This window comes from Lepisosteus platostomus, chromosome 8, assembly GCF_059453375.1.
Source record: "Lepisosteus platostomus isolate fLepPlt1 chromosome 8, fLepPlt1.hap1, whole genome shotgun sequence".
Lineage (NCBI taxonomy): Eukaryota > Metazoa > Chordata > Actinopteri > Semionotiformes > Lepisosteidae > Lepisosteus > Lepisosteus platostomus.
Window position 1 is genome coordinate 51760807 of NC_142618.1, and position 26898 is coordinate 51787704.

The window sequence follows — 26898 nt, forward strand, 5'->3', positions numbered from 1 at the left end:
AGCTCCACTACATATGCAGTAGATGTACAGTATATCTAGTATTGGACTATGATCTTTAATTTAAGGTCATATTTACTTAAACACACACACTTACACAATATATGTACACATTAATTTTTCGTTGATTTGTCATGTACATTGTACTCACTATACTTTCTCCATAACATTATATACGGTAGTCTATCAGACTATTATCTTAAATTTACTGTAATTGTTCATTTTTTAGGTAACACCCACGTTTCAAAGTAACACGCCCAGCTAGAGTGGACATGTCCATTTTTCACTTTAGTTTTCATCTAAAGTAACACTTCAACAACAGGGTATGATGATGAGGAGGAAGCCAAGCCGCAGCTATTGTACAAAGGAGGTGGAGTAATTAAATCCAGTAGTTGTGCTGCTGTACTTCTTGAGTAGTGATTTTGTTCCACCCAGTAGGCATTTAGGGAGAGTTGTTTAGAAATCTATGTTCGGGTACTGGGGTTGCCGGACCTATAGAAAATGAAACCCTGTGGGTTTTCACTTTTAGGGCTTGTCATTTGATTGGGGATTTTTTTTTATCTTCTTTGCAAGTGAATAACACAAACATTCAAGTCTGTTTTCATCCTGTCGTATTTCAAAGGACATCTTCTTCACTTGGCAGAATCTCTTTTGTCTAAAATATCTATTTGAAGCGGCTTTCCAGGTTCCATATTTGAAAACTGCTCATGTTACTCAGGTCCTTTCTTTTTGATGGAAAGAGAGCCGTTACTGTGTCTATGGTTACCTGGAGAGCATTTCGGCAGTCGCTGCTTACTTTCTGTCACATTTCTCACTGGCTGTTTTAGTATCGCAGCTTGATCTTTTATTTTTAGTGCAATTTAACCGAGCTTAAAGGAGAAAAAAAAAGAGAGGTATTAAAATAGAAGGCACTTCATTACGATACCTGGTGTCAGAAGAATGACAGAGGTGACAATCAGCGAGCAGATGACCAGAATAACAAGCAGAGCAATTGCAATTCCTTTCCAGTTCCTCTGCGGTGGGTTACTCCCCACAAGCTCCTGTAAGACACAATGTAAATGAGGGTTACTCAAGGACAATTTAGAGATGACAAAATATTCAAGGGCAAGAGCTGGTAGCACAGCAGTCGAGGAATTTGTAAATAGGGTTTCCTTTCACAAAGGCTTCTAAAAATTAAATCAACTCATTTATGTTCCTTTTTTCTTTCGCCCTACAGGCAACTGTCTTCAGTTTTGTGCATGACTTTGCTTATTCGCTGCTCTGAGAGAGGTTTGCCAAAATTCCAGGTTGAAAAATAAACAAATGTGAGAGGAAAAGCAATGTCATTTGGGAGCTTAGACCTCTTTTAATGGTGATAACATACTGATATATACATTTTTCTTATTTTTAGAAAACAGCTTCAAGAAAAAAAGCTGCACAAAAATAATTTGACACACTGGATGGGTAAAGGATCTGAAAACGAATATAAACAGGCAGAAGCACGTACTGATGTCTACCTCTTATATCCGCCTTTTACAATAAAACAAACACTTTTTTTATATATCGCATCACTAAAAGGCTAGAAATTGTCAGTTGCCCAGAGTTCATCTCAATTTCAGAAAAGAGCAATGCTTTGGAACAGTGTGTTTTTATCAAGTGCGGTTTCCACAACAGCACCTGTGATTTTTACGGAGACAAATTTACCAAGCCGCCTGTCTTCTTGAGAGTGGTGTTATGCATACAAAACGCACAGGTGTTATGTAAGTGAGCCATGGCTGAGGTGAAAAACTGGCTGGGTTTTATCCCCCTCTTTTTCAGTAAATTGCCTCTATTCTCTAATCGTCCAAATGTTAAAACGTCATGGATTGAAAAAAAATCTTCTGGGATTATAATACCGCGACAGCATTTAAAATACAGTTTTTTTACAGTGTTTGGTAAAATCCAAAAGATACTTAAATTCAATTGTGCCTACTATTTAACCATGAAATTCAAGTGAAATACCTCATAAAATAATCCTTCAGTCTTAGACCATAAACATACAGACCATGACTTCAAGCTTCATTTGAAGAAAAATCAATGTAATCTATGCCTGTGACTCATCCTTTTCATTTCTGTACACGGCTAAACTGAACAACAGAGCTGCCAGTTGAGCTGCATAGTTCAAGCCCTTCTAAATACTAACTGTGCTCCCATGTGAACCCCTGATCAAAGTGTAGTAAAGAATGGTAGTAATAGGATGGTAAAGCACTGAGTTACGTGGTCAAGCACGACAGAAGCCACAGGGAATCGCTGAAAAAGTCAGGGATACATTAAGGTATAAACATTGTAAAAACTAGAAAATACTCCAAAACGTGCTATGCATATAGACTGCTGTAAAAGTGCATAAGTGAACATGAAGGTACCTTTTTAACAAAGCAAGTGGTAAACTGAGTTCATTAGCTCTGAATTTGTTAAGGATTCAAGGCAGGATGCAGGCTATTTGAAATGACACTTTAACCTCAACAAAAAATCAACTTGGATACACAAAAATACAATAAATACATTATTATACATAAATGCATGTATTTTCTCAGTACATGCAACACAGTTAAACTCAGAAAAAATGTAAGCAACCAAGTTAATGATATCATTATCAATTATATTGTATGTATTATATAATATTAATAATATTTTAACATTAATACTGTGTATGGCATGGAGTAAACTTAATATCCTTTTGTGAACGGAATGTGAGCATTAAAGAAGCTGGAACCATATTGATAGAAAGTGCTCTTGTTTTAAACAATGAGCACGAAACCAGCCAGTGTACTTCTAATAGTAGATACTTCTTAAAACCCTAAAAAATATTACAAATGAGAGGATGCCATTCAGCCCATATCACCCGTTCAATAGCTGATCTGAGGATTTCATCCAGGAGTTTGTTTGTGTGGAAGAATACGCCAGGGTATCAGTTTCAACAACATTGTTGGGTAGCTTGTTCCGAATTCCCACAAGCCTTGTTTCAACAAACCACAAGCAAATATTTCAAGTTTCCTGGCATCTTGAATGCCCTTCTAAACTAGTCAGGTTCACTCTAGACATGACTGTCTCTCCTTTGGATGTGCCTGTCAGTCCTCTTATTCTGGTACGCATGGATATGATGTAAAACAGGGTACTAAGCAACTATTGCAACTCTAAAAATGTCTAAACATTTCTAATAATGTATATCTGTAGGATGGTGGTATGTTCTTTTAGTTAGGATGCCAGTTTTATTCCATGTAATAAAGATTTCAAGCACTTAACTCTGTCATGTTTAGAATAACAAACCACTGGACAAATCTCCATCCTCCTGTCTAAATACTAAATTAAATTATAATACTCAGGAACTATATGAGTTGAACTAAGCCTTTTAGTGACCTCATTGTTTTCTAATTAAATATAACTGCAGACATCATTAGTTCCACTAAAGAAGGAAAACCATAGTACTAAGGTCCCATTACAACACTCATTAAAACAGATTTTTTTTTTAACCTTTCTTTGAAGGTTCTGCAGGTCACTCAACAAGAACCTTACCAATCATAGAGACAATTAAGAGTTTGTTTCAGAAGCAACCTACAGTATTGCCATTTGCCGTATAACAGGGGTTTTCAAGTATGGTTGCAAAGAGCCCCTGTTCTTTGTGAACAATTAATCAGGTGCTGTGTTAAATTTTCACTATAGATAATTTTGGACTAAAATATGAAAACTCTTCAGCCCTCGATGACCAAGTTTCTAATAATACCTTAGAGGCATTGTCAAATTTTAGAAAAAGGTGAGGTATAGGAGGAACTGCTTTTGGACTACACAGGGCCAGGTTTGGACTCTGTATTGCAACAATAATTACAAGAGATGATATACAGTATTTAAAACTGGTGATTTACAACACAAGGGCCAGAACATTTCTATATTTAAGTCACCAGAGCTCTTAATTACAATCAGGTAAAAAGTTGCATGTAACAATAGACTTTTCAACCTGTATGTCATATATTGTATAGTATGAATATAGTATTAAGCTTAGTGCCTGTGGTAAGAAATTAAATACGTGAGGACAAGTGTCTATACTAGGGATCTCTGTTCCTGTCCAAAAAATTGATGTGTATCCACAGATTTTCGCTTCACCAGGCTTGTAATGATCTGAACCAGCTCATTATAGGATTAACTGGACGAGTTGAAAAGCTTTTCCCAGGTCTTCAGGCGCTGCTTTTAAGAAGTCTAGAAAAACCTGCAGAGACACCACCCTTGCAGAACCAGGACTGAGCTCCTCGGGCCTACAGATTTGTATTTATTAAATGGCAAAACACTGCATATACCGGATTGGCAAGTTCCAGTTCTAGAGGCAACCAAAGGAAATACCAGAGGGAGCTTATTAAACACGGAAAACTGCCAATAACCGAAACCTGAGGAGCCTCTATGACCTTTTGTTGGCATTGAGTTTGAATACGTACTGTATTCTGCAAAATGGGCACAATGGCTCACTCTAGTCTGTGACCATTCTTAGTGGTAAAGATGCACAAGCCCTTAAGAGTAGTTTTTTGTGGTCCCTGTACAGTAAATCCTCATCAGCTGAAAACCTCTGGAAATTGTTACATTGGTCTAATTAAGATAATCGGTAGCTCAATTTGGTCATTAAGAGCAGAGGTGAGAAGACACTGCAGCCTTCCAGCCCTTTACGCTACTGCTCTGTGGTCAATATTTTCAGCTCCACTGGAGCGAAGTGTTCCAAACTGGATGAGATGAGAAAACAGTACCTTACCTGCAAAAGACACTCTTAAAGACAGATTAGACAGACAGAAAGAGGCGGACAGATTAAATTTACCCTATACAAACTAGAAATGCTGTAGCTGGAGAAAAATGTAATTAACAAATATAGTATCATCCTTTGAGTGTTTTATATAAAAAAAACAATGATAGTAAATATACAGTATACTGTATATGACACCACTTGCAGCATAAGGAGAGTACTCGATGCAGCAAAAACAGGTCAGCTGGAGTTGAGTGCAGCTTTGAAAAGGATAAATACAGTAGCTGTTGTTATTCAGAACCAGAAGGGTTGAGCTCTCCTTCTACAGAAAAACACCGATACAGATATCCAGTACCCACTTACCTGCACATGTTCCTCAAGGGAAAGAGATGACACCAAAGGATCTGACTAATGATTCAGATAACACACAAGCATTAAGGTTTCATAAAAACAGACAAATTAGGTTAGAACGGTCTCTGCAGACCTTTACTAGTTGCTGGTGAAATAATATTGTACACATTCACAACCAATCTATACAATGGGTGGTGACTCTTGAAAGGCGTTGTGAGAAGACATTATGAAATTAATTTCAAAGATTGTCAGTCCAGTTAGAATGCTATAACATTTAAACTCTATGATGATGCTTTTCAAGGACTTTAAAAAATAGAAGAATGGTAAAATATTTTTTATAGGAAAGCTATTAGATAATAGTTCCATAGTTAATGTTACAAATGTTAAAAAAATCATTGAACTTAAGTTTTCTTAAGTTGTCATATCTTCTATGTAGAGGATAGCAATTTTTAATTTTAAAGCAGTCTTATTTAGCTTATTTTATGCTCCATTATTAGAGTTTAAATCAACATATACAAGTATATACAGTACCTACAAATGTGTGTGCTTGTGTGTGTGTGTTTAGCTACCTTCTGGACCTTTGTTGTTATATAAAATATTTATAGGACCTAGAGCAACAAGGCTTTGATGAATTATATACACTGCTCAATGTATCTCTGGCAGAAAAAGCATTTGACTGCATGTTACGGTCACATATAATTTACCAATGATTGTCTGCTTCAGGTCTTTTAAAAAAAAATGTGGCTTCAAATTACATCAATAAATACATGTCTTCTGCTCTCGCAGAGCATGGGTAAGACATTGTGAACACCCCTGAGGTTACTAAAAAGAATAAATGAGTCCATGAGTAACAAAATAAAGTAATTTATTGAATAAATGATCATCTCTTATCAGTAGACTCCACCTGATGTTTTCCGATTGTGGCAATAAGAGCAATATTTATAGTATCTGATTTGACAGCTTTAGACTTCTCCTTGGGTTATTTATTCCACTCCTTTTTGGTGCCATTTTATTAAACATCCATCCATCCATTTTCTAACCCCTCTTTACAATGCAGCGTCTCGGGGGAGCCAGAGCCTATCCCAGCAAGCAAGGGGCAAAAGGTATCGTACACCCTGGACAGAACACCAGTCCATCACAGGGCAGGCGGGCACAAACAAAAAAGAGACTGCATCTCTGTCTCTCTGAGCAAACCTCTTGGATTATTGTGGTAAATAGTTAAGAGACTAGGTTCATTCCAGGTGTAAAGGCTTGAAAAAGGCTCCTCAGCTAAAACGCTCCATTTCCTTTCCTTACCTTTCAGCATGGGATGAATCTTTGCCTGTTCCTTTGTAGCATTCTGACGCAGCTCCCTACTCAAAAGTCTTAAGTTAGAGACTAGGTTGTCACCTAGGATATCAAAGATATCTTAGCTTAATCGGCCCTGTTATTGCTAACAGTAAATGTAATGGAGTATCATTGGTTGTTAAGTTGGGATCAGTGATCACTGCAGAACCACTTAAAGGAGGAACATTACTGTAAATTGAAGGAGCTGCGCTGACACTGTATGTACAATATTATTCATTGACTGACTCAGACTAATTTTAGTGACATTTACCTGGTCATGATTATGACCAGACTGTGATTGGAGAGTTGCTTCTTAGTCGTACCAGGTATATGGACTCGTATAAATAAATCAATTATCAACAAAAAAAAAAGAGAAGCCTGCCTATTTTCCTCAGAAACATGCTCTTGAGTAATCTGACAAGAGAGTCAATATTGACTGTAGGAATAATGTCCTTCTCAGCGGCAAAGCTGCAAGCTGACAGGCACCTAGGAAGTCCCAGTGATTGCTGGTGCATGGGAATCTAAGTACACCCTAATCCTCTCAAGGACACCCGACCCCGCAGTACTCAGACTTTTGTCTATCGCCGCTTCGGGAACCCCAGTCACAGTCCACTAATGACATACTGTAGCTCAGACTATGACCAATGAGACTACCGAGACCAATGATATCTCGAGTTAAGGCCTCAATCTCCACTCTGCATTAATAGTGGATCCACTTGGGAGTCTGCAACAATAATGTTTAAATAACAGCCTCATTAGGCTTATTAGGAAAGCTTTGCTCTTGAAATAATGGATTATGTTCTGTTGAATGCCAGCAACAGTAAGAAAAGTCCCACTGCTGTTGACTTCAGCAACTATACTACTCTAAATAATTGATCAACTTCACACACACACCAAAAATTTGCTCTTAGGGCGAAAAGACATAGACCTTAAATAATTTAAGTCAGGGCAATTCAGGTTGTGGCTGCCTTGCAATCTGTTCCATTCCAGGATTTTGATAAAATGAGCTCTATAATTGCTACTGTACATCGGTTCCCTGGGTTATCAATTACATACAGTAAGTGTTAAGGGTTGTGCAGGCCTGAAACAAGCAAGCCAGCCAATATCCTGGTTTCTTTCAAGAAACAGCTGGATGAGATCCTGGGATCATTATGATACTAGCAACCAAAGGGAATATGGCCTCAAAGGCCTCCTCTCATTTCTAACCTTTCTTATGTTCTTGTAGGACAAATTTCCACAGCTACTAACAAACAATTTATATTATTTAAAATCACTTGTTACTTCTGCTTATTTTCAAAAATAGCATTTTCAGCTCACCATTACCTGTTTATTTTTTCAGAAGTGGAGGTGATTTTTGTTCATTTAATTAAAAGCTCATAGAATGTGAAACAGTAAATCAAATCAGAAAATTAGATACACTTGTCCCCTCCTGATGTACAAAGCACTTTTAATGGAGACTATAGACTTGATTTTTCCAAAGAAAATACCTCATATTTAAAATCTGAAGAAGGATTAAATTCTATTGATTTAGACTCCAAATCAACTCCACTGGGCTAGAGGCTCACTGATTCAGAAATTTAGTTGTTTTCTGAATTAAACTGCAGAAGATATACCACTATATTTATGTTTAAAATGTCAGATTTCAACAAGATGCATCAGTCATGGCAGAAAAAAAAGCAGGATTACAGTAGACAAATTACTACAGCATGTGATGGTACATTGATATTAATGATATAAAACACCAATATAGAATGAGAAATACTGCCTTTGAGTAGAGGTGTACTGTACAGTATGTGTGTGCACGTAGCTTATAAAAAAACCATGCAAAATGTGAATACAGCATGTAACTATCAAATTTAAACTTTTTTTAAATTGAACTTTTTCACCACACCTGCACTTCCCTTTTAAGATTCGTCGTATCCAGTTCTACAACTATTCAGTCTGCACAGATGAAGGATATTAATAACCCCAGTACCCACAAACTGAGTTGTCATCTTCCTTACCACTTACAGTGCCTTGCGAAAGTATTCGGCCCCCTTGAACTTTTCAACCTTTTGCCACATTTCAGGCTTCAAACATAAAGATATAAATTTTTTATTTTATGTGAAGAATCACCAACAAGTGGGACACAATTGTGAAGTGGAACGAAATCTATTGGATTTTTGAAACTTTTTTAACTAATAAAAAAATGAAAAGTGGGGCGTGCAAAATTATTCGGCCCCCTTGCGTTAATACTTTGTAGAGCCACCTTTTGCTGCGATTACAGCTGCAAGTCGCTTGGGGTATGTCTCTATCAGTTTTGCACATCGAGAGACTGAAATTCTTGCCCATTCTTCCTTGCAAAACAGCTCGAGCTCAGTGAGGTTGGATGGAGAGCGTTTGTGAACAGCAGTTTTCAGCTCTTTCCACAGATTCTCGATTGGATTCAGGTCTGGACTTTGACTTGGCCATTCAAACCCCTGGATACGTTTATTTGTGAACCATTCCTTTGTAGATTTTGCTGTATGTTTGGGATCATTGTCTTGTTGGAAGATAAATCTCCGTCCCAGTTTCAGGTCTTTTGCAGACTCCAACAGGTTTTCATCCAGAATGGTCCTGTATTTGGCTGCATCCATCTTCCCCTCAATTTTAACCATCTTCCCTGTCCCTGCTGAAGAAAAGCAGGCCCAAACCATGATGCTGCCACCACCATGTTTGACAGTGGGGATGGTGTGTTGAGGGTGATGAGCTGTGTTGCTTTTACGCCAAACATATCGTTTTGCATTGTGGGCAAAAAGTTCGATTTTGGTTTCATCTGACCAGAGCACCTTCTTCCACATGTTTGGGGTGTCTCCCAGGTGGCTTGTGGCAAACTTTAGACGAGACTTTTTATGGATATCTTTGAGAAATGGCTTTCTTCTTGCCACTCTTCCATAAAGGCCAGATTTGTGCAGTGTAAGACTGATTGTTGTCCTATGGACAGACTCTCCCACCTCAGCTGTAGTTCTCTGCAGTTCATCCAGAGTGATCATGGGCCTCTTGGCTGCATCTCTGATCAGTCTTCTCCTTGTCTGAGCTGAAAGTTTAGAGGGACGGCCAGGTCTTGGTAGATTTGCAGTGGTCTGATACTCCTTCCATTTCAAGATGATCGCTTGCACAGTGCTCCTTGGGATGTTTGAAGCTTGGGAAATCTTTTTGTATCCAAATCCGGCTTTAAACTTCTCCACAACAGTATTACGGACCTGCCTGGTGTGTTCCTTGGTCTTCATGATGCTCTCTGCGCTTTCAACAGAACCTTGAGACTATCACAGAGCAGGTGCATTTATACAGAGACTTGATTACACACAGGTGGATTCTATTTATCACCATCAGTCATTTAGGACAACATTGGATCATTCAGAGATCCTCGCTGAACTTCTGGAGTGAGTTTGCTGCACTGAAAGTAAAGGGGCCGAATAATTTTGCACGCCCCACTTTTCATTTTTTTATTAGTTAAAAAAGTTTCAAAAATCCAATAGATTTCGTTCCACTTCACAATTGTGTCCCACTTGTTGGTGATTCTTCACATAAAATAAAAAAATTATATCTTTATGTTTGAAGCCTGAAATGTGGCAAAAGGTTGAAAAGTTCAAGGGGGCCGAATACTTTCGCAAGGCACTGTAGGTCTTCTCTCAGCTGAAATGTCCTCATACTGCAGAACTTGGCAACAATCTGATTCATCTGTCTGTACTGAGGTGCACATTGAAAGCTCTTTAGTGTACAAGAAGAATACATAAAATAATATTGTGCTGGAACAGAAATTATATTATCCAAAATAAAATTCTAGGTTTTAATAAATATATTTTGCAATGACTTAAGGATAGGTTTTGCCTTCCTTTTAAGCAATAGTGCAAAGGAAATAAGATACCACATGCCAAAATCCCATATAAAGTACAATTTGTACAATCTGACAAAGTTGCATAAAGCACATGTGATATGCTGTAGCATCTTAAAGTGCATAGGATAACTTCTGTTTTAGATAAGTATGAGCACAAATGAAAAAATAACAGCTTAAAAGCACATATTTATAACAGATCACAAAAGAAAAGTGGGTTCCTTCAGCAGAACTCTAAAATTGAGAATCTTTGACTGAAACAAATGCAATTTTACAGTTTGCTAGTAAAGAACGAATTTCAATACAGGTGGCAATCTTCTCTATGAACTGAAACACAGAAATAGATGTTCAGGGCAAAAGTCAAATGAAACCACTGGCCTGTACATTTAAAGAAACATGTACTGTATATACAAACCTTGCTGCCTCTGACACACGTACAGTATAGAGCTATAAGCTCTTTGTGAAAGCTGCAATGTATTATATTTTGACCTTGTAGAGTAGTGACCTTCATTCATATTTCATCAGGGAATTCATATCTAAATTACTCTTTGATTTTAGCATGTTTTTTTAAATCTTTTTTGTTTTAAGTGTCAACCAATCCCAAAACAAATCATTAGAGGACTTATTTCTAAGACATAATATACCGTACAGTATATTTAAAAATGAAACATAGTTCTGAAAGGTTTACAAATAATGTCCACGAATAAATGCTTCTACCAATATTAATGCTAATCACTGAGTACCAGCACCACAATCTAATTTTAAAGTTATTTCAAAGATTCTTGAGTCTTTGTAAACAAACTTTAATGTCAAAATGTAAGCAAATGCAACACATAATCCTATATCTGGCTCTTTACAGGATTTCACATTTCATAGGTCTTTTGCTTCAAGGTTCCCGATACACAGCATGACAGAATGCTGACAACAAAGCAGACTGTATTCCCCCAAATGTAATTTCTCTTGATTTATTCCTGTTATAATGCTGAAAGTGCCACGGAACAATCCAACAAATGCAACTTTTTGGCAAGGACCAATAGAAATATTTTGAACAACAACTGGACGTAGTTACAAAAACGTCTTTTCTTTGTTTAAACAAATATGACGCACCCTAATAGTCAAGGGGTATATGGAGTACGACGTAAGGGAATTTTAGGCATGCAGGAATAAATCTTGGATTTGGGGAAAAGATAGTGGTAATTTGGATAGGTAAACAGAAGTGAAATATGTACAATTTGAATAGTTGACTGGTATGGGGGAAGAGGAAATATGAGTGGTGCCGTGGAACGAAAATAAACAAAATGGAGCTGGCTTATTAAGTGAGGGGAAGCTGACCTAACTATAAAAAATAAAAGCCGACATACTCAGTCTTTGGCGTCTTCTAACACCCTCACTAACCTTCACTAAACTACCCAAAACCACACAAGAGAAAAGGCACTCAACCGTCCTAAACTAGTTTCTAACACAAAGACCAACTACGTGTGCACAATGCACCCGACACCCTTAACTAACCCTTTACACAAATACGCAAGCGAGTTACGAATACCAATAAGGGAAAACGAGAGTAGACACAAGGAATAGGGTACAAAAGAGCACAGCGGTGGATCTAACACGTTTGGGCAAGCTAATGGCGAAAGAAAGGATAATACAAACAAACGAGAGTACAAGGAGGAGGAGACTAATACAAACCAACAAAGCCAAATCTATACGGAAACACACACGAAGCGAAACAAAGAGAGATGTAGACGAAGCTGAGGCGAGCAGAACCGAAATCGAGCGAAAGGCCCCTCCAAGTTAAATACCGAAGAAGTTCAGTTCTGATTGGTCGAGAAGCTGATTGCAAATGACGTAATACGGCAACAATGGTGTAATGATGGACCAATGGTGGGGGGGGAGTATCTGAATACAGGAAGTGGGGAAAAAAACAAAACAAAACATACGGACACATGGGGACTTAACAACAAAGAACCATACAAAGTGAAAATAAATCACATCATTACTTTTCTCTTAGTGTTTCTGAATACCAAGATTGCGATTTTAGAGCTACTCTGTACGCACTTTAATAAAAAATTGCATTACAACTTAATAAGACTCTGGACACTGTCTCTTTATTTTTTTTTACATGGTTAGACATCTATTCAATAGTACCGATAAGTACATGAAAATTCTTGCCACTTTATTAATGTACGATATTTAAAATACAGTATAAAGAATTATGTATGATTTAGTATCAGTGGAAAAGTACAGTTTAATGCAATACTCTACTAAAACACAAAGCAGAGGGATTTTGTGCAATTATTTTAAAAATGTAATATTAACTTACTGTATGACATTTAAAACAGCTTCAGGCTGATGTTCTGATTGGCAGGATTATAGCAATCATAAAACAGACATTTTGCAAAGAAGACAGCAGTCAAACACCTCAACAGTGCTTTGCTTCTTCAAGCTGTTCTCGGTGAAGAACTAAGAAGACCATGAAGGTTGTGTGTATTTTTTAAATAAAGTCAGAGCACAGTACAAGTATTTAGAAATAGTTCGGATTAGAAGATATTCAACCATATTTTTTTAATTTCAGTGTAACTTCTTTGTGGCTTTGCCCTATGAAACAGTTAAATATATCACCTAAAAGATTGATTAGTTTTAAACAAGACAATCAGAAACCAGCCTTCTTATTATTTCTCAAACCTAATAATATGCTCTGTGTTAAGCAAGTACAGAATTACTTAAGTACATATGGGCAGTGATCTGATCTTGATACAAATCCCCCTACTGCTCAATAATCCCTTTGGGAATAGAGATGTTTAGATTTACATTCTGAATCTGAACAACAACAAAAAACAACAACAGAAATAAATGACTGATGTTTATATAACGCAGGCAGAGAATCATGATAGCTGTTGGCAGAACAAGTAACTGAAATTTTAATATGGTAAACAACGCTAAAACGCTAAAATATCAGAAGCAACTGCTTTCCCATTCAAGGTCGAACTATAGAGGGTCATGTTAGGGAAGACTTCACAGCATGTTAGTGTAAAAAATTCCATGTACAGGCATAACTGTTGCAATTGTCAGTTCGCTCAAGACATACAGTAAGAAACACTACACTTTGTGGCACAAACTAGGCGGGGTAGAATTATCCTCTGTGAACATTAATTTGATTATTTAAAGTGAAAACCAGAACAAAATGCATGTGATATAGAACTCACTCTGCACTGGTGTTCTCCAAGGCACTGCACTTGGTCCCTTGTTGTTTTCTATTTACACCTACTTTCTAGCAGGATTTAGGGTACCCTCCTACTACTCCTCTGCAGGTGATGCTCAGATCCTTATTTTTCCTCCCTCTAATAAGCATTAATATGGAAGAAGGCACGGTTATTTCTCTGTCACCCCCTCCTGGATGCACTCCTATCATCATAAACTTTAATTCTTTAAGTTTATTATCTTGCATTTCTCCTGGTCCACCCTGGTCCTCTGCTTAGCACCTGAACAGCAGTTTTGACTCCTCTCTCTTTTATTCCTGTCACATGTCTACACTGCCCTTGCTGAGCAATATCCAACCCTTCTCAGTAACTTGTCTACACAACTTCTAGTGTAGGCTCCCATGCTACTGGCTGGCCTCCCAGTCTGCATTTCCTGCCCTCTCCAACTCATACAGAATTCTGATACTCCCCTAGTCCTCTTTCTGTTTTGCTTCTCTCATGTCAAGACATTGCTATGGTACTTCCATTGGTTACCACTGTCTTAACAACACTGTTGCAGTCCCTTGTCCCTCCCTAGGCCCCTAGCCTGAACGTTCTCTCCCCCCTCCTCTGCCAGACTGCTCCTCCTCTCTTGTCCTCTCCGTCCGATACCTCTTCATTTTCATCCCCGGCTTCACAGTGATGGAATGAACTATGGAATTGAAATCAGAACTGCTCATTCTTTGACCACTTTGTGATATCTCCACAGGACTCACCCATTTATCATTTTTGATCTCTCTCCCTCTGTTGTGAAGTTTTACCTCCAACCGATACAGGACTGTGCTTAGCAGCATGTCCTCTTTACTGTTGAAGTAAATCAAAGATTCCTTATCTACACCTAGTTTACCGCTCCATGGACATTGTTTTCCCTTTTGCACTGCACAGGCATAACACTCCTAACACGTTCCTACCTCAATGCCTCGAGGGTATTTCTCATTTGCATTTTTACTTTTTGTATTTAATTACAGTATTTGAATTATGATTTTTTTTATTTTCACTTCAAGCTTAATTGTATATTTTGTGTGTTCTCCTTGATAAAGGGGTCTGCTATGCAAACAATTAAAAATAAAGTTAATCTTAAACGAAATTCCCAAATCAGGAGACTGCTATGAAAGATGTGAAGTCACTTAACTAATTGTTTATTCAGCTTATTAACAACTTAAACACATTCTTGAAACAGTAATGGAGAACCTTCTCCCAGTTCTGTCTTGTATAGTACAAATAATACATCATTAAACATTTCAAGCAGATGGACAGAGAGGTGGATTTAAAGGGCATGTAACAGTGCACTAATTGGGTGCTGTATCATGGACAATCTCTGTGGTAAAAGTCCCATCAGTACAAAAGTTGTAATTAAGTCCCTGGCAAACACAGCAGCTGTTGGTATCAGCTGTTGATTTATCTCTCAGCCAATGATGTTTTAATGTTGCATTATATTGCTATTAAAAAAGTTTATACAGCAATATTTCAATTACAGAAAACAAATCGGCAAACAACAAAATCTGGAATGTTTAACACAGTCGTGAAGAAAGTCTAAAATCAAAATTCTTTTCTAAGAATCTAGGAAGAGAGGTTGTCAATATGATTTTTTTCATTCATATTTATGGTTCTTATGGAAGTTTGTCAGTACAAAATATTTGTACTTCATTAATTTAATCAATATAAGACAACGGTAGTAGTAGATTTTGCTATATGCTGGCACTTAACATGCTTAAAGCAAGGGACAGGTTCTGAAACGTATCTATCATTCTCAGAAAAAAAATGTTAATGAATTTAAAGTATTTAGGAGTGATGTGTAATTAATTTCTGAAAATTTCAGGATAAGGCGTCTCCCATTCGATAGAAGTTAGATTCATTTCAGGATTTACAAGCTGTAGTCCTATAATCTGATGGAAATTATATGGAACAGAAAATTTGATCCATTTAAAAAAGTTGAACAAATACATTCTAGTAAAAAAAAACTTAAACCAAAATAAAGTTAATCTTACATCACCTATTCTTTAAAAAACAATCTTCCAGTCTTCTTAGGTTTTTCCATTGAAGAGATAAGCAGTGAAACAGTGACAAAATTCCCACCTTCCAATGCAGGTCTGCAGATATACAGTGTAGCACAATAAACACACAATCAAGTAAATGCATTTAATCATGTGTGCCTCATATGAAATATTGTATCCTGGGTAAGCTATCATAATTGGTACTTAATTATTTTAAAAAATACAGAATTTGCATGTGAAAAATAAAATATAAGAGGTACCTGGTTATTATGAAAGTGAAGTTATACAAACGCTATTTGAATTTTAAATTTTCCTTCCTCAATACTGACTTCTCAGAAAAACAGAAACAAATTATAGATAACAATAATATGTTTACCTGTTTTGACTATTATCATTTTCTAAATGCCATGTATATAATTTCCTGCTTCAGACAACTTATTCCACTGCTAGGAGTGGTAAGATGTTTTTATCAGGTGGCAGATTTTTGTCTGCCTAAGAGCCACAACTCAGAGCTTTTCAAGACGTTTTTAGAGTGATACTGTACGTACAAAAACGTTTTGTAACATTATGTATGCTGAGTCTCATGTGTACCATACCGTGCGTATTGAGAAGCTTTTCAATGAGGCAATTATGAACTAACTCTTCTTGGTTTGCCAATGTATTTTGTACATGAATGTATAAGTGTTCAGATCTTATTTCCTTACAGTTTGGTAATGCCAGCTGCTAATTAACTTGGCTTGTTGCTACAACGCCTGTTACCTCGCCAGGAGAATGAGGATTTGTCCCTGCATTCCTGTGATGCACACCTGTCAGATCCATGTGTTATTTGACACTTTCCAAGAAATACAGTGCCTAACAGGAAAGTTGGTAGCAACTGCAAGAGTGATACATTTCTCATTGACTCACATGAGCTTGGCAAATCCAATGAATTCCAGTTTCTTAGCAAGTCAGGGATGCTGAAGTTCAATTACACCTGGCAGTCAGTAGTGAACTTGCTTTGGGAAAAACATTCACAGAAGACTAATGAAAATTGGCTAGACCACAGGGTTCAAACTGCGCTCTGAGAACTCGGTGAACTGTATTAGGAACGAAATGTAAGAAACAGAAGCTACTGCACTAGAATGTGGTTACAATGTAAAAGGAATCCAACACAGAGAGTGGTGGTGAAGACTACAGCATTAGTGGATTCTGCATTCTGAAAAGACAGGAAAGAAGTAAGTGCAGCACTACAGATCAAAAAGAGCCTTCTGGCACAAGATAAGGATGTAAATACAGTAGATGAATCAAGAGTCTCAGAATCTACACTGGTCAATCTTATGCAAACACATTTAAAATACTGTTGGAAGGGCCAAACAGTCTCCTTAACTCAGATATCATTACTACAGTAAGTCATCCTTGTGTATTGAAATCTGAGATGCATTTGTAAAAGGGGAGGTTTATTAGGGGAGATTTTAATTTTCCTCACTCTGGAAAAAAAAACCATCAGAGATGTCAGCAACTGAATCTCAATATAGATGTGGTAGAATTGCTTCCATACACAACTTTTCAGAATACCTGCAGTACTAGAGAGAATGCCTCAAATAATCGAGATAAAGTAAGAAAAAAATGGTGAGAAAACCATTATGAAACTGTGAGTATAACTCATATAACTCATAAAATGTTAGGAAAGCAGAATACGAAGGAATGAGATAGAGTTTAAGAGAAGAATGGGACAGGATGGAAATTAATAAATAGCAACAGTTTAAAGCTCAGATTAGATTCATCCTTAGAGTATGGCAAAAGTGAAAAATTAGGGGCCCAAATAATTTAAGGAGAAAGAAAGGACTTTATAAAATTCTAAAAAAAAAGATCCATTTAAAGATGTTAAGCAAGCACAGGTGCAAAAAGCATCTTGAAAAGATCAAGAGCATTGTAATAGAAGCTTAAAAACAATGGTTATTATTCTGTATTATAACAGCTTAAGAAAGGTGAAAATACAGTATGAAATGTTTACATGATGAAAGTGAAATGGCTGATATATTGAACTGATATTTCACTTGGTTGTTTAAAAAAACGTATAACATGCCGTATAATATAGGCAAAGACAACTTATATTAAATATTATTAACATACAGTAGAAGGGAAAGATGTGTTGCAGGGGTTAGAAGCTCTCTAGATGAACACATCTCCAGGGCCTTAAAGAATGCTACCAACTGTACTAAAGTGACTAAGATCCTGTATGTTATTCTTAGATGATCAACAAAACTATTTAAACAGTCACTCAGGACAGGAGTAACACCCATTGACTGGAAAATTGCTAACGTAACTCCCATCCATAAATAAGGTGACCAATCTGAACCAAGTCATTATAGACCAGATAATACCAGGTGTATTACATGACTATTACTTCAATTATATGCAAGGTAACAGAAACGATAATTACAAACAAAGAGGACATGAGGCAAAGAGCATTTAAAATGGAGAAAAAGAGGCACTTTTTGCACACAAAGTTGTGGGAGTCTATAACAAGTTACTGAACCCAGTTTTTGAAGCCATTTCCCTGGCTTCTTTCAAGAAACAGATACAGTACATGAGATCCCCAGAGACCACTTAAATGTCAAGCAAACAAGCTGGATGGGCCACATGATAGATCTATACATATAGCAGATCTATATATAATTTATACAACTGAGCAGAACAGTAGCACAGTTGGTTAGTATTGCAGCCTCGCAGTGCTGGTGCCCTGGGATCAATTCTGGACCTGGGGTCCTTTCTGCGTGGAGTCTGTACTGTATGTTCTCCCCATGTTCACAAGGGGATTTCTCTAGGTGCTCTGGTTTCCTCCCACAGTCCAAAGACATACTGGTAAGTTAATTGACATCCTGAATAACTGGCCCTGGTGTGAGTGTGTGTGTGTGTCTCAGTCTGTGTGTGCCCTGTGATGGACTAGAATCCCATCCAGGGTGCAACCTGCCTTGCGCCTGTTGCTTATTAGGATGGGCTCTGATTCCCTTGTGTCCTGAATTGGATAAATTAGTTAGAAAATGAATGGATAATACATACAACACAACGATAACCACACTCATGTTTAAATCAACAGTTTTTAAATGTTTCTAAACACGTAAATTGAAAGCTGAAGAATAAAACTATTATTGATTAAATGCATGTCTTGTTTCTTCCTCAGTTCATGCCCCTATGATGTTTCAAACAGATTTTATTTAACTACTGTACTAAACCCCTAATGGGACTCATTGAGTCTTTTGTAATTCCATCTGCTGACATGGATGTACTTGAAAATCACATACAGTATTTGACAGATTAAAATCAAAAGGTGATGAGTTTCCAGTTTGTGGCATCTATAGCATCGAGAAATTGTATGTCTGATCTCTGGTAGTAGACATATAGTCTACAGATATTGTACATGAGTATTTAAGCCCACATTCAAAGAAATGTCTTTTTTCCAAGCTGCACATAAATCATACTCCAGAATTGGCTATTTTTGCTTCCACAGCTCATTTTTCTTTGGTACACAATGCTAAGATACCACCCACGTCGCTATCAGATCATCATGCTGATTTCTGTAGATTTGTACTGCTAAATATTTCCGTATGCCCCATTGGTATGAAAAGGCAATGTGATTGCAAACTGAGACACTTAGATTTTTTTGATGAAGGTCTTCTCATGTTCCAGGACTTGCAATCTCAGCATGCGCTACCTGGCTCCACTATCTGTTTTTTCTTGTGTAGTCATTCATCAATTCACACCATTCTGTATGTGGGGTATAGAGTTTTCAGGGTCAAAGCAAAGGGAATAGCTTCCTTTATGTTTCCCAGTTAAAAACATCCTACAAACCTTTAGCAGATGTTTCTATTTGGAACAAAGACACAGATGTCACAGGTGAAGACATTTCTCATGAGAAAATAATTATGGCTTCCAAAACTCCTAACCATCAAAGGATTATTTTTTTTTTTTGCATACTGTCAGTCACTCCTCATAGATACAATCTTATTAAGTTAGTCCTCAAGTTTGTTAAATATCACCAAAGATCTTCATGGTGTCCGTAGGAAAGTCAGTAAACCTGCAGAACATGTGGAAAAGAACATTCAACTGCAGTTCTGATTTTTTTTTCTTATGCAAAAAGCATAAGAGGCTTTAAACAATGATGACTGAATACAATAATTAAAGTGAGCAAACATTAGCTGACCAAATGCTGACTTATTTTATTTTTGGAAAAGTATCAAATTAATCAATTAATTTAATCTGTTATTCACAGTCAAGTACTGCATTTATCAAGATCACTTTTTTCATCAGAGAGTTTAATATAATGGGTTTATCCTGTAGTATGCCAGAACCGGCAATAAAATATTACACTGAGATTCATACAGTAAATGCCCAGTTTGTTAGATGAAAATTTTTTATGGCTGTTCTGAGGTTGATTCTGTTGTTTTTCTTTATTTCAGTTTTTAAAAGCACATCAGTGAATTCTCTCTGTTGTTTCTGTCAAGAAACAACAGATGCAGATCATTAGGCAAACAATTTAGGTCAATAAACCTTAATTTACATTTACAAAAAATCATAATGACCATTTTCAGGTTTAAGAAAAAATTATCTTCAAAATACCTGAACATCAAGTGATCAGCTTTTGAACTTCATAGGATCAATATCTTTGTTATTTTATATTTTTAGCTATTTCTTAGCTATTTTGCTATGTTTTCAGAGTGTGATTGCTTCTATCAAAGAAAACAGAAAAAGCAATTACACCAGCTTAGCTAAAGGGCAGAGAACAATGTTCTAGAAGGATCAGGGCTGATAAGATAAGAACTGATGGTCCCCATTGGTTCACCTGTGTACAGTAAACTACTGTATTACACAGGAGGAGAGACAATTAAGCGAATAAGAAGCTTCACTCAGAGTTTGTCCCAGTTTCTGTGAATGGAATTTGGAGGCTAGCAATTTTTTATAGGTTCTCTGTAAATTTCTCTTGAAAATTATTTATAGTATATAGACATTATTTTCTAATTCTTTTTTCCATACATACGTATGGCTTAAAAGCCAATTTCATGAGGTCTTCCAGTGTGTGTCTCGCAGATCTCATTGCTCTTTAAAAATATATTTTTAGATATCTAGAAACTGTATTTAAACAATTAAAAAAAACAAAGAATAGCACTATTCAGTTACTTTTTGAATCCCTGCCTTGTTTTTCTTACTCTGTTAAGTTCCCTTATTCTGAAAACTGTCTGCAACTGGTTTTCTTTTTTTTTCTTTTTTCCTGGCTTTTTTAAAATTCAAACTGCAATGAATCTGGCAAACCATATGAATTGCACTGGCTACTTAATTACAGTATGTGTTCAGATTTCTTCTCACTGACAAAATAATGTGGAAAAACAGAAAATACAAAATACTGGCTAATGATCCAACATCTGTCAATTCAATCATTTTTAGCACAATTACTTGCAGAAGGAATTGCCCCTATAATTGCATTCAAGGTAGGCAGCAGGCAAGTATGCAAGAATGCTCAGGCATTGAGGATAATTAACATTTATGTGAGTACTTCCATTTGATATATGAAAAATCTTTTTGAAACACCAAATGTCTGTTGTCACTGTTTAAAACTCACTTTGAATATTACAAAACATCTGGGCTTTCAATTAGCTACAAAAGACAAAAAAAAGAGCTGAGATAAACACAGTAACCTGCATGGACTAAGAAACACCTCTATCCTGGTAATGTCTGCTCGTTAGATTCATCTGATGTCAAGAAGCAACTTGTTTAGCTACTGCAGAAGCACTATAGGTCCATGAAATTGCTCCCAGGCAAACAGATACAGACCTTAAGCCTATGAATCATTTTCACTATTCATACTTGGGAAATTCAAGCAAAATAAAGAATCTCCTGTCCACAGCAGTTCATCCATTTCAGATTCAATTTCCAGGAGTCATCTGTACAGACAGTATTACTCAAATTTTGCTGAAAGAGTTTCAGTCTTACTTTAACTTCACTCTACTTTTCTCTGCTCAGAAAAAAAAGTGATAGAGAAATATATAGCAGCTGGTGTTGGCTTATGTCAGATCCCTCAGCTCATAAAATGTGATCAGGCTCTCATCCAATGACAGCCTTGTGTTTCTCTGGAAATAGGTTGTTTCGCTGGAAATCTAATTCAGAAGCTTGACTTCCTAAATGTGGTTACTAATAAAGTCTAAATGCAATTATGAATGAAATTGCCCACAAGATTTCAAGATCTGATCTAACTTTATTTCTTTTAGTGCCATAGCTGTCTTATTGTTATGATTGGTTGTTCATTCATAGAACTTGAGACCAGGCAGAAAAATTTGTAGAACAAGTAAAAACTATTTTTTAAGTAAGAGCATAGTTAAGTACTTGTGTAAAACATGAAAATGAGGTGATTACATAATTATAATAATAATTATGATTACTTACACTTATATAGCGCTTTTCTGGACACTCCACTCAAAGCGCTTTACAGGTAATGGGGACTCCCCTCCACCACCACCAATGTGCAGCCCCAGCTGGATGATGCGACGGCAGCCATAGTGCACCAGTACGCTCACCACACACCAGCTATCAGTGGGGAGGAGAGTAGAGTAATGAAGCCAGTTCAGAGATGGGGATTATTAGGAGGCCATGATTGGTAAGGCGAAATGTGAATGTGAAATTTGGCCAGGACGCCGGGGTTACACCCCTACTCTTTTCAAGAAACGCCCTGGGATTTTTAATGACCACAGAGAGTCAGGACCTCGGTTTTACGTCTCTGAAGGACTTAAGGTAATGGGGATTCAAAAGGTGCCCTAGAATTTGTAAAGAAAACATGAAGAATGTTGTACAAGAAGTTGTCCACATATTCAGATTTTTCCATAAAGAAAATGTCTAATTCTATGAAAATGGAGCTAACACAACCTTTGCACAAATACTTTAACAATTGTATCATAGTACAGTAATGTACTTTGCAACACTTGTTTGAACAGCACAAGGTGAATCTTTCTTATTTTTGTTTATGTTTCTGGTTTCTATTCATGTCCATTTTCTGTAGCTTAATTAACACACTAGGAATGGGTATTAAAAATTTGAAGATACATTTTATGATCGGGAACAAGGTATTCCTTAATGGCTCCACCATCAAACAAACAGAAAATCTTTATTTAATGCTTGTCCTTATTATGCACAATCATGTCACTCTTCTAACCTGTTAACACAGAGCAGGACAAGTTGTGCTGGTTTTTATTTTACATGGAGCTAAGAAATTCCAGCTGGGATTCAGTGAAGAGAGAGATGATTTGAAGGAGTACAGTATGCAACACAGAGCAATAAAGTGCTATATTGGGGATAAACATTCTTTTAGTTGGAGTCACTAACATTTCTGAATATTATTCAGACTGTTGCTAGCTATTCTTAAATGAGACATCAAAATGGAAAATGGCTTTGAACTGTTTTTCAGAAAAGCATTCTGCACTCTGAACACACTCAGAGTTCTGAATGTGCCATTTTGCCTTCAGCAAAACGAAGTACATAAAAAAAAGCTCCAAGTAATTTAATAGTTCAGTCCAAACCCTAATTGATAGAGTTGAGGTCATGGTTTGAATTGAATGACAATTTGGCCACAGGTACTGTATAAGGCTGGGTCTCCCTCCTCTTTTATGAAGAGTGATGCCAGGAGACACTCCAATGGTGATAATAGGGTGGAGGGTCAAAGATGTGAAAGATAATGTGCAAACACACCTGAGAGTCACGATACTGTACACATGAGAGCAGAAATGGACGGGATTAGGGCTTAACCTCCTCCAAAACATTTGTTTTCCACTCTCAGTGCTTCTTAGAGCTCACCCATGTCCAGATTGCATGATACAAATAAGGCTGCAACTTGGAAGGAATAAGAATAGGCTCCCAAGTATTACAACTGATTATTGTGCCTCTCACACTGAAATACTAATCACACAAATTGCAGCACTCATCATCCAACCTTATGCTTTTCTGGAAAGATGATCCTCCTTTATAAATACATTCGATTTTTTTCTGTGGTTTTTACCTTTTTTTTTAAAGTGAAGTAGTGGAACTGAGGTTTAAAAGTAAAAGTTCTGCCATCTGCCATCTAGTAGAGTTCTTACATACAGTATATTTTATTGTAATTGTTGCACTATTTAGATACTAAACCAATGATATATGAAACAATCATAGCTATATTAGTCCAGTGGAAAATGCCTAATTGTGCTCACTGAACCACATACTATTGTAATAAAGGGATTTCTACCATTGAGCAATCTTTGTTTTCAAAGCAATTAATTCAGCAACAGCCAAACTATCTACAAACCATTCAGATGTGCTGTCAGGAGTACTTTTTTATTTTATTTGTTATAAGCAGCAGCAGCTGCAAGATAGAGTATGCCTCATATATTCTACTGTTCTCCTTAACACAAGCAGTTGCAATGCACAGCAATTTGGATTGAGCTTAGCAAACACAGAAGGCCATATTCAACTGTAATATAAACAAAACCACATCAAAAGTACGGCAATTATTATTCATATAAGGCAACCTTGGAAAGGCACTGAGCCTTCGAGGAACATTAAGAATTGAAAAGTCTCTTTCCTGTTACTGTTATCTATCAGCTTTCATTTCTCACTGCATGCCTGTCATGCCCGCTACAGGAAATAAATTACCACCATGGAAACAATACATAAAGACAGACATGCCTGGCTACCATCTCTGAATGAAGTACCCCATTTCAGCGTTTCAAGCTGAAATTTTAATAACTCATGCCTACAAAATGTTCATCTAGATAAATTTGGAAGAATCTGTCCCATACTTTGCACTGTTGTTTAATCCACTCCCATCTATGGCAATAACACTGTTTTAGTTCCTGATGAACATTCCTGAATGCAAAAGTCAGTGCCAAATGGCAATGACACTGAATTTAAGGCACTTTCTCACCTTATATAATCTCTTTCTGCAAGGTAGGTGACAAAACAACTCCACCTTTTTTAGAAACCGATTAAAATTATTCACAGGGCATCATTTATTTTTATTTGGTGAAGAGCAAAATCTGCATTGGTTTTTCTTTCTCCAGCCTCACGTTTCAATCCCAAAAGTGTTCAAAGAAAAAATGGCGTCTTTATGCCTTTACTTTTAGCAAAGTAGGAGCAAATTGTTGCTCAGGAGCAAAAGGCTTTCAATCCCTGGTCAGTAATCTTAACAAAAATGTAAGGTTACGGAAAATGGACTGAACTAGACCGAAGCTCCTTTTGTATGACAGACCGATCAATTTTTTTGTGACTGTATTTTCTTATATAACCTAGCAAAAAGAACAAATATGTTTGGGTTTTTTTCTGAATGAATTTAAATAAAGATAAAGCTTAAAATGGATCAATAATGTGCAATGTGGGCCTTAGTTGTGACCAAGAAAAAACATGCAGCCTAAAAGCTGAAAAAAATAAACACTACATTTTCTGACTCAGATATATTACAGGGATTACACCCTTAGTACAATAATTCTCATTCAACTGTTAGATACAACCTAGTCATTCCAATTTTTTAATGTACTCTCAAAATGACTTTTACAGATTCTGACACTGACAGGCAGCTATTGTCTTTGAAACTCTTCATCCTTTAGGGTACTCTGCCCTTTCATTTGTGGGTTCATTTAATTTACAACACATCAGGCACACTCGCTTCTATTTTTTCGTCTGTCCTAATTATAGAATAATAGAAGCTTACAGTGATGTTTCACAGAGCCCAGACTAAAAGAAAATATACCCAGCACAGGTGGCGTGACTGCTAATAAGCATGGGTAATAGATCACACCAAATGTAATAAAAAACACCAGAAGCCATGACAAAGGCTCATTGACTTACAATTAGACAAGGCCTTTTAAGTCTGAATGTCCTTACACTGTATACTGTCTGGTAAATGAAACTATTGTTAGCTCTTATTGCTCACTAAACTAAGATAAGACAGTGTAGTGTCATATAAAATGACAAGAGTCCTGGTGTTGGTGAAAGAAGAGTCGTTTATTTCTAGATTCCTCAACAGTAAAGTGATTTTTTTTTTATTTCCCACTTTACAGCAGAAAACTGATTAAATTGTCAAGTAAGATTTTAGTTATGAACTGAAACCATTCCAGATATTGGAGTTCATAGTTTTAATACAAAGCAATCCTGTGTATTTTAATGCAATCCTGTGTATTTGGAAGCACATCCACTCCCCAAGCAATTTCATTTTTATTTTACAGGACTTGTAATATGCTTAAATACTTGACAAGGCCTTACAATGATCATTTTTGGAATGGAAACTCTAATTATAAAGGAATAAATCCAAACAACAGTAATATTCATTCATTAGTCCATTGCATATTCCTCACGGTTATGCATGATTGTCTTCCATAAACCCCAGTGTGACTAATAAGACCAAAGTGGGATCAACATGCACTCTGGTTGGCGGAGCAGGTGTTGTCTTGGGAGATATCTGGTGGTGTTGTTCACAAACGGTTAACTTTGTGTTGTTTTAACTAATCATGATAATAATCTAGCTGGTTTAAAGTGCTTATAATTTCAAGGCTTTTCCTTATTCTCAACACTCATGTCTGGACTTGGACAGCTCAGGGACGAGAGATGCAGCGTTCATGGACCAGAAACTCTGGTGACAAGGGACACTGTGAAGCAGGTGGTGCCGTCCTACAGACATGAGAACTGTGACAGTTTGTGCCCATTAACGGCCACATGGACAGTAGTCATAACAATACAAGTGCTGAGCCCTGGTGTCCTGGCCAAATTTCCATTTCAGTCTTGCTCAATTTATGCAGCCTATATTTTCCCCTTAGCTGAAATCATGAAATAATTTCTCATATCCCCATCTGATCCACTTTGCAGTGGATTGGTGGTGTATAATCACTGCCTTGCATCACCCAGACGTGAAGGACCTCAGAACTTCACAGCATATTATAAAGCATTTTGGGATTCTTTTGGATGAAAAGTGCTACACAAATTTAAGTTATTCTTATGACTCAACTGTGTCACTCCCTATTACCTCTCAATATCGATACAGTACAGTATATGTGTGTTTATGCAAATATACCAAGCAGCAAAAAAAAAACTTTAACTCAATTTGTGCATGTCTGTTTCTGGAAAATATAAGTTATAAAGATTTTGGACTTTGAATACAAGTTTTTCTTTTTCATGTCATGATTTGGAATGACCTTTTATGACTGACAATGATACACTCAATAGTGTGAGAGTTGAGGTGATGAGGTGATGTAGCGTGTTGAATGTAAAGACTGGTGAATTTATTTATCAAAATAACCATGCCTTTGTGACATTGGTGTGCCGGACACTTTTTTTAGCAACGAAGCCAAGTCTTCTTTAGTGATAAAGTCTTTATATTGACCACCCCGATGGATGTCAGAGAGTGTGCTGTAGATG

The 26898-nt window shown here is 36.8% G+C and overlaps 1 protein-coding gene across 4 annotated transcripts in view; it reads right to left on the bottom strand.

Moving 5' to 3' along the window:
• Nucleotides 1-26898, bottom strand: part of LOC148657503 (A-type potassium channel modulatory protein DPP6-like) — a 305728-nt gene that overhangs the window by 105387 nt on the left and 173443 nt on the right. For all 4 annotated transcript variants that reach the window (XM_088643867.1, XM_088643869.1, XM_088643866.1 and 1 more), the window contains exon 2: nucleotides 923-1037. In XM_088643867.1, the coding sequence (XP_088499993.1) occupies nucleotides 923-1037 (115 nt within the window). The remainder of the gene's footprint in view (nucleotides 1-922; nucleotides 1038-26898) is intronic.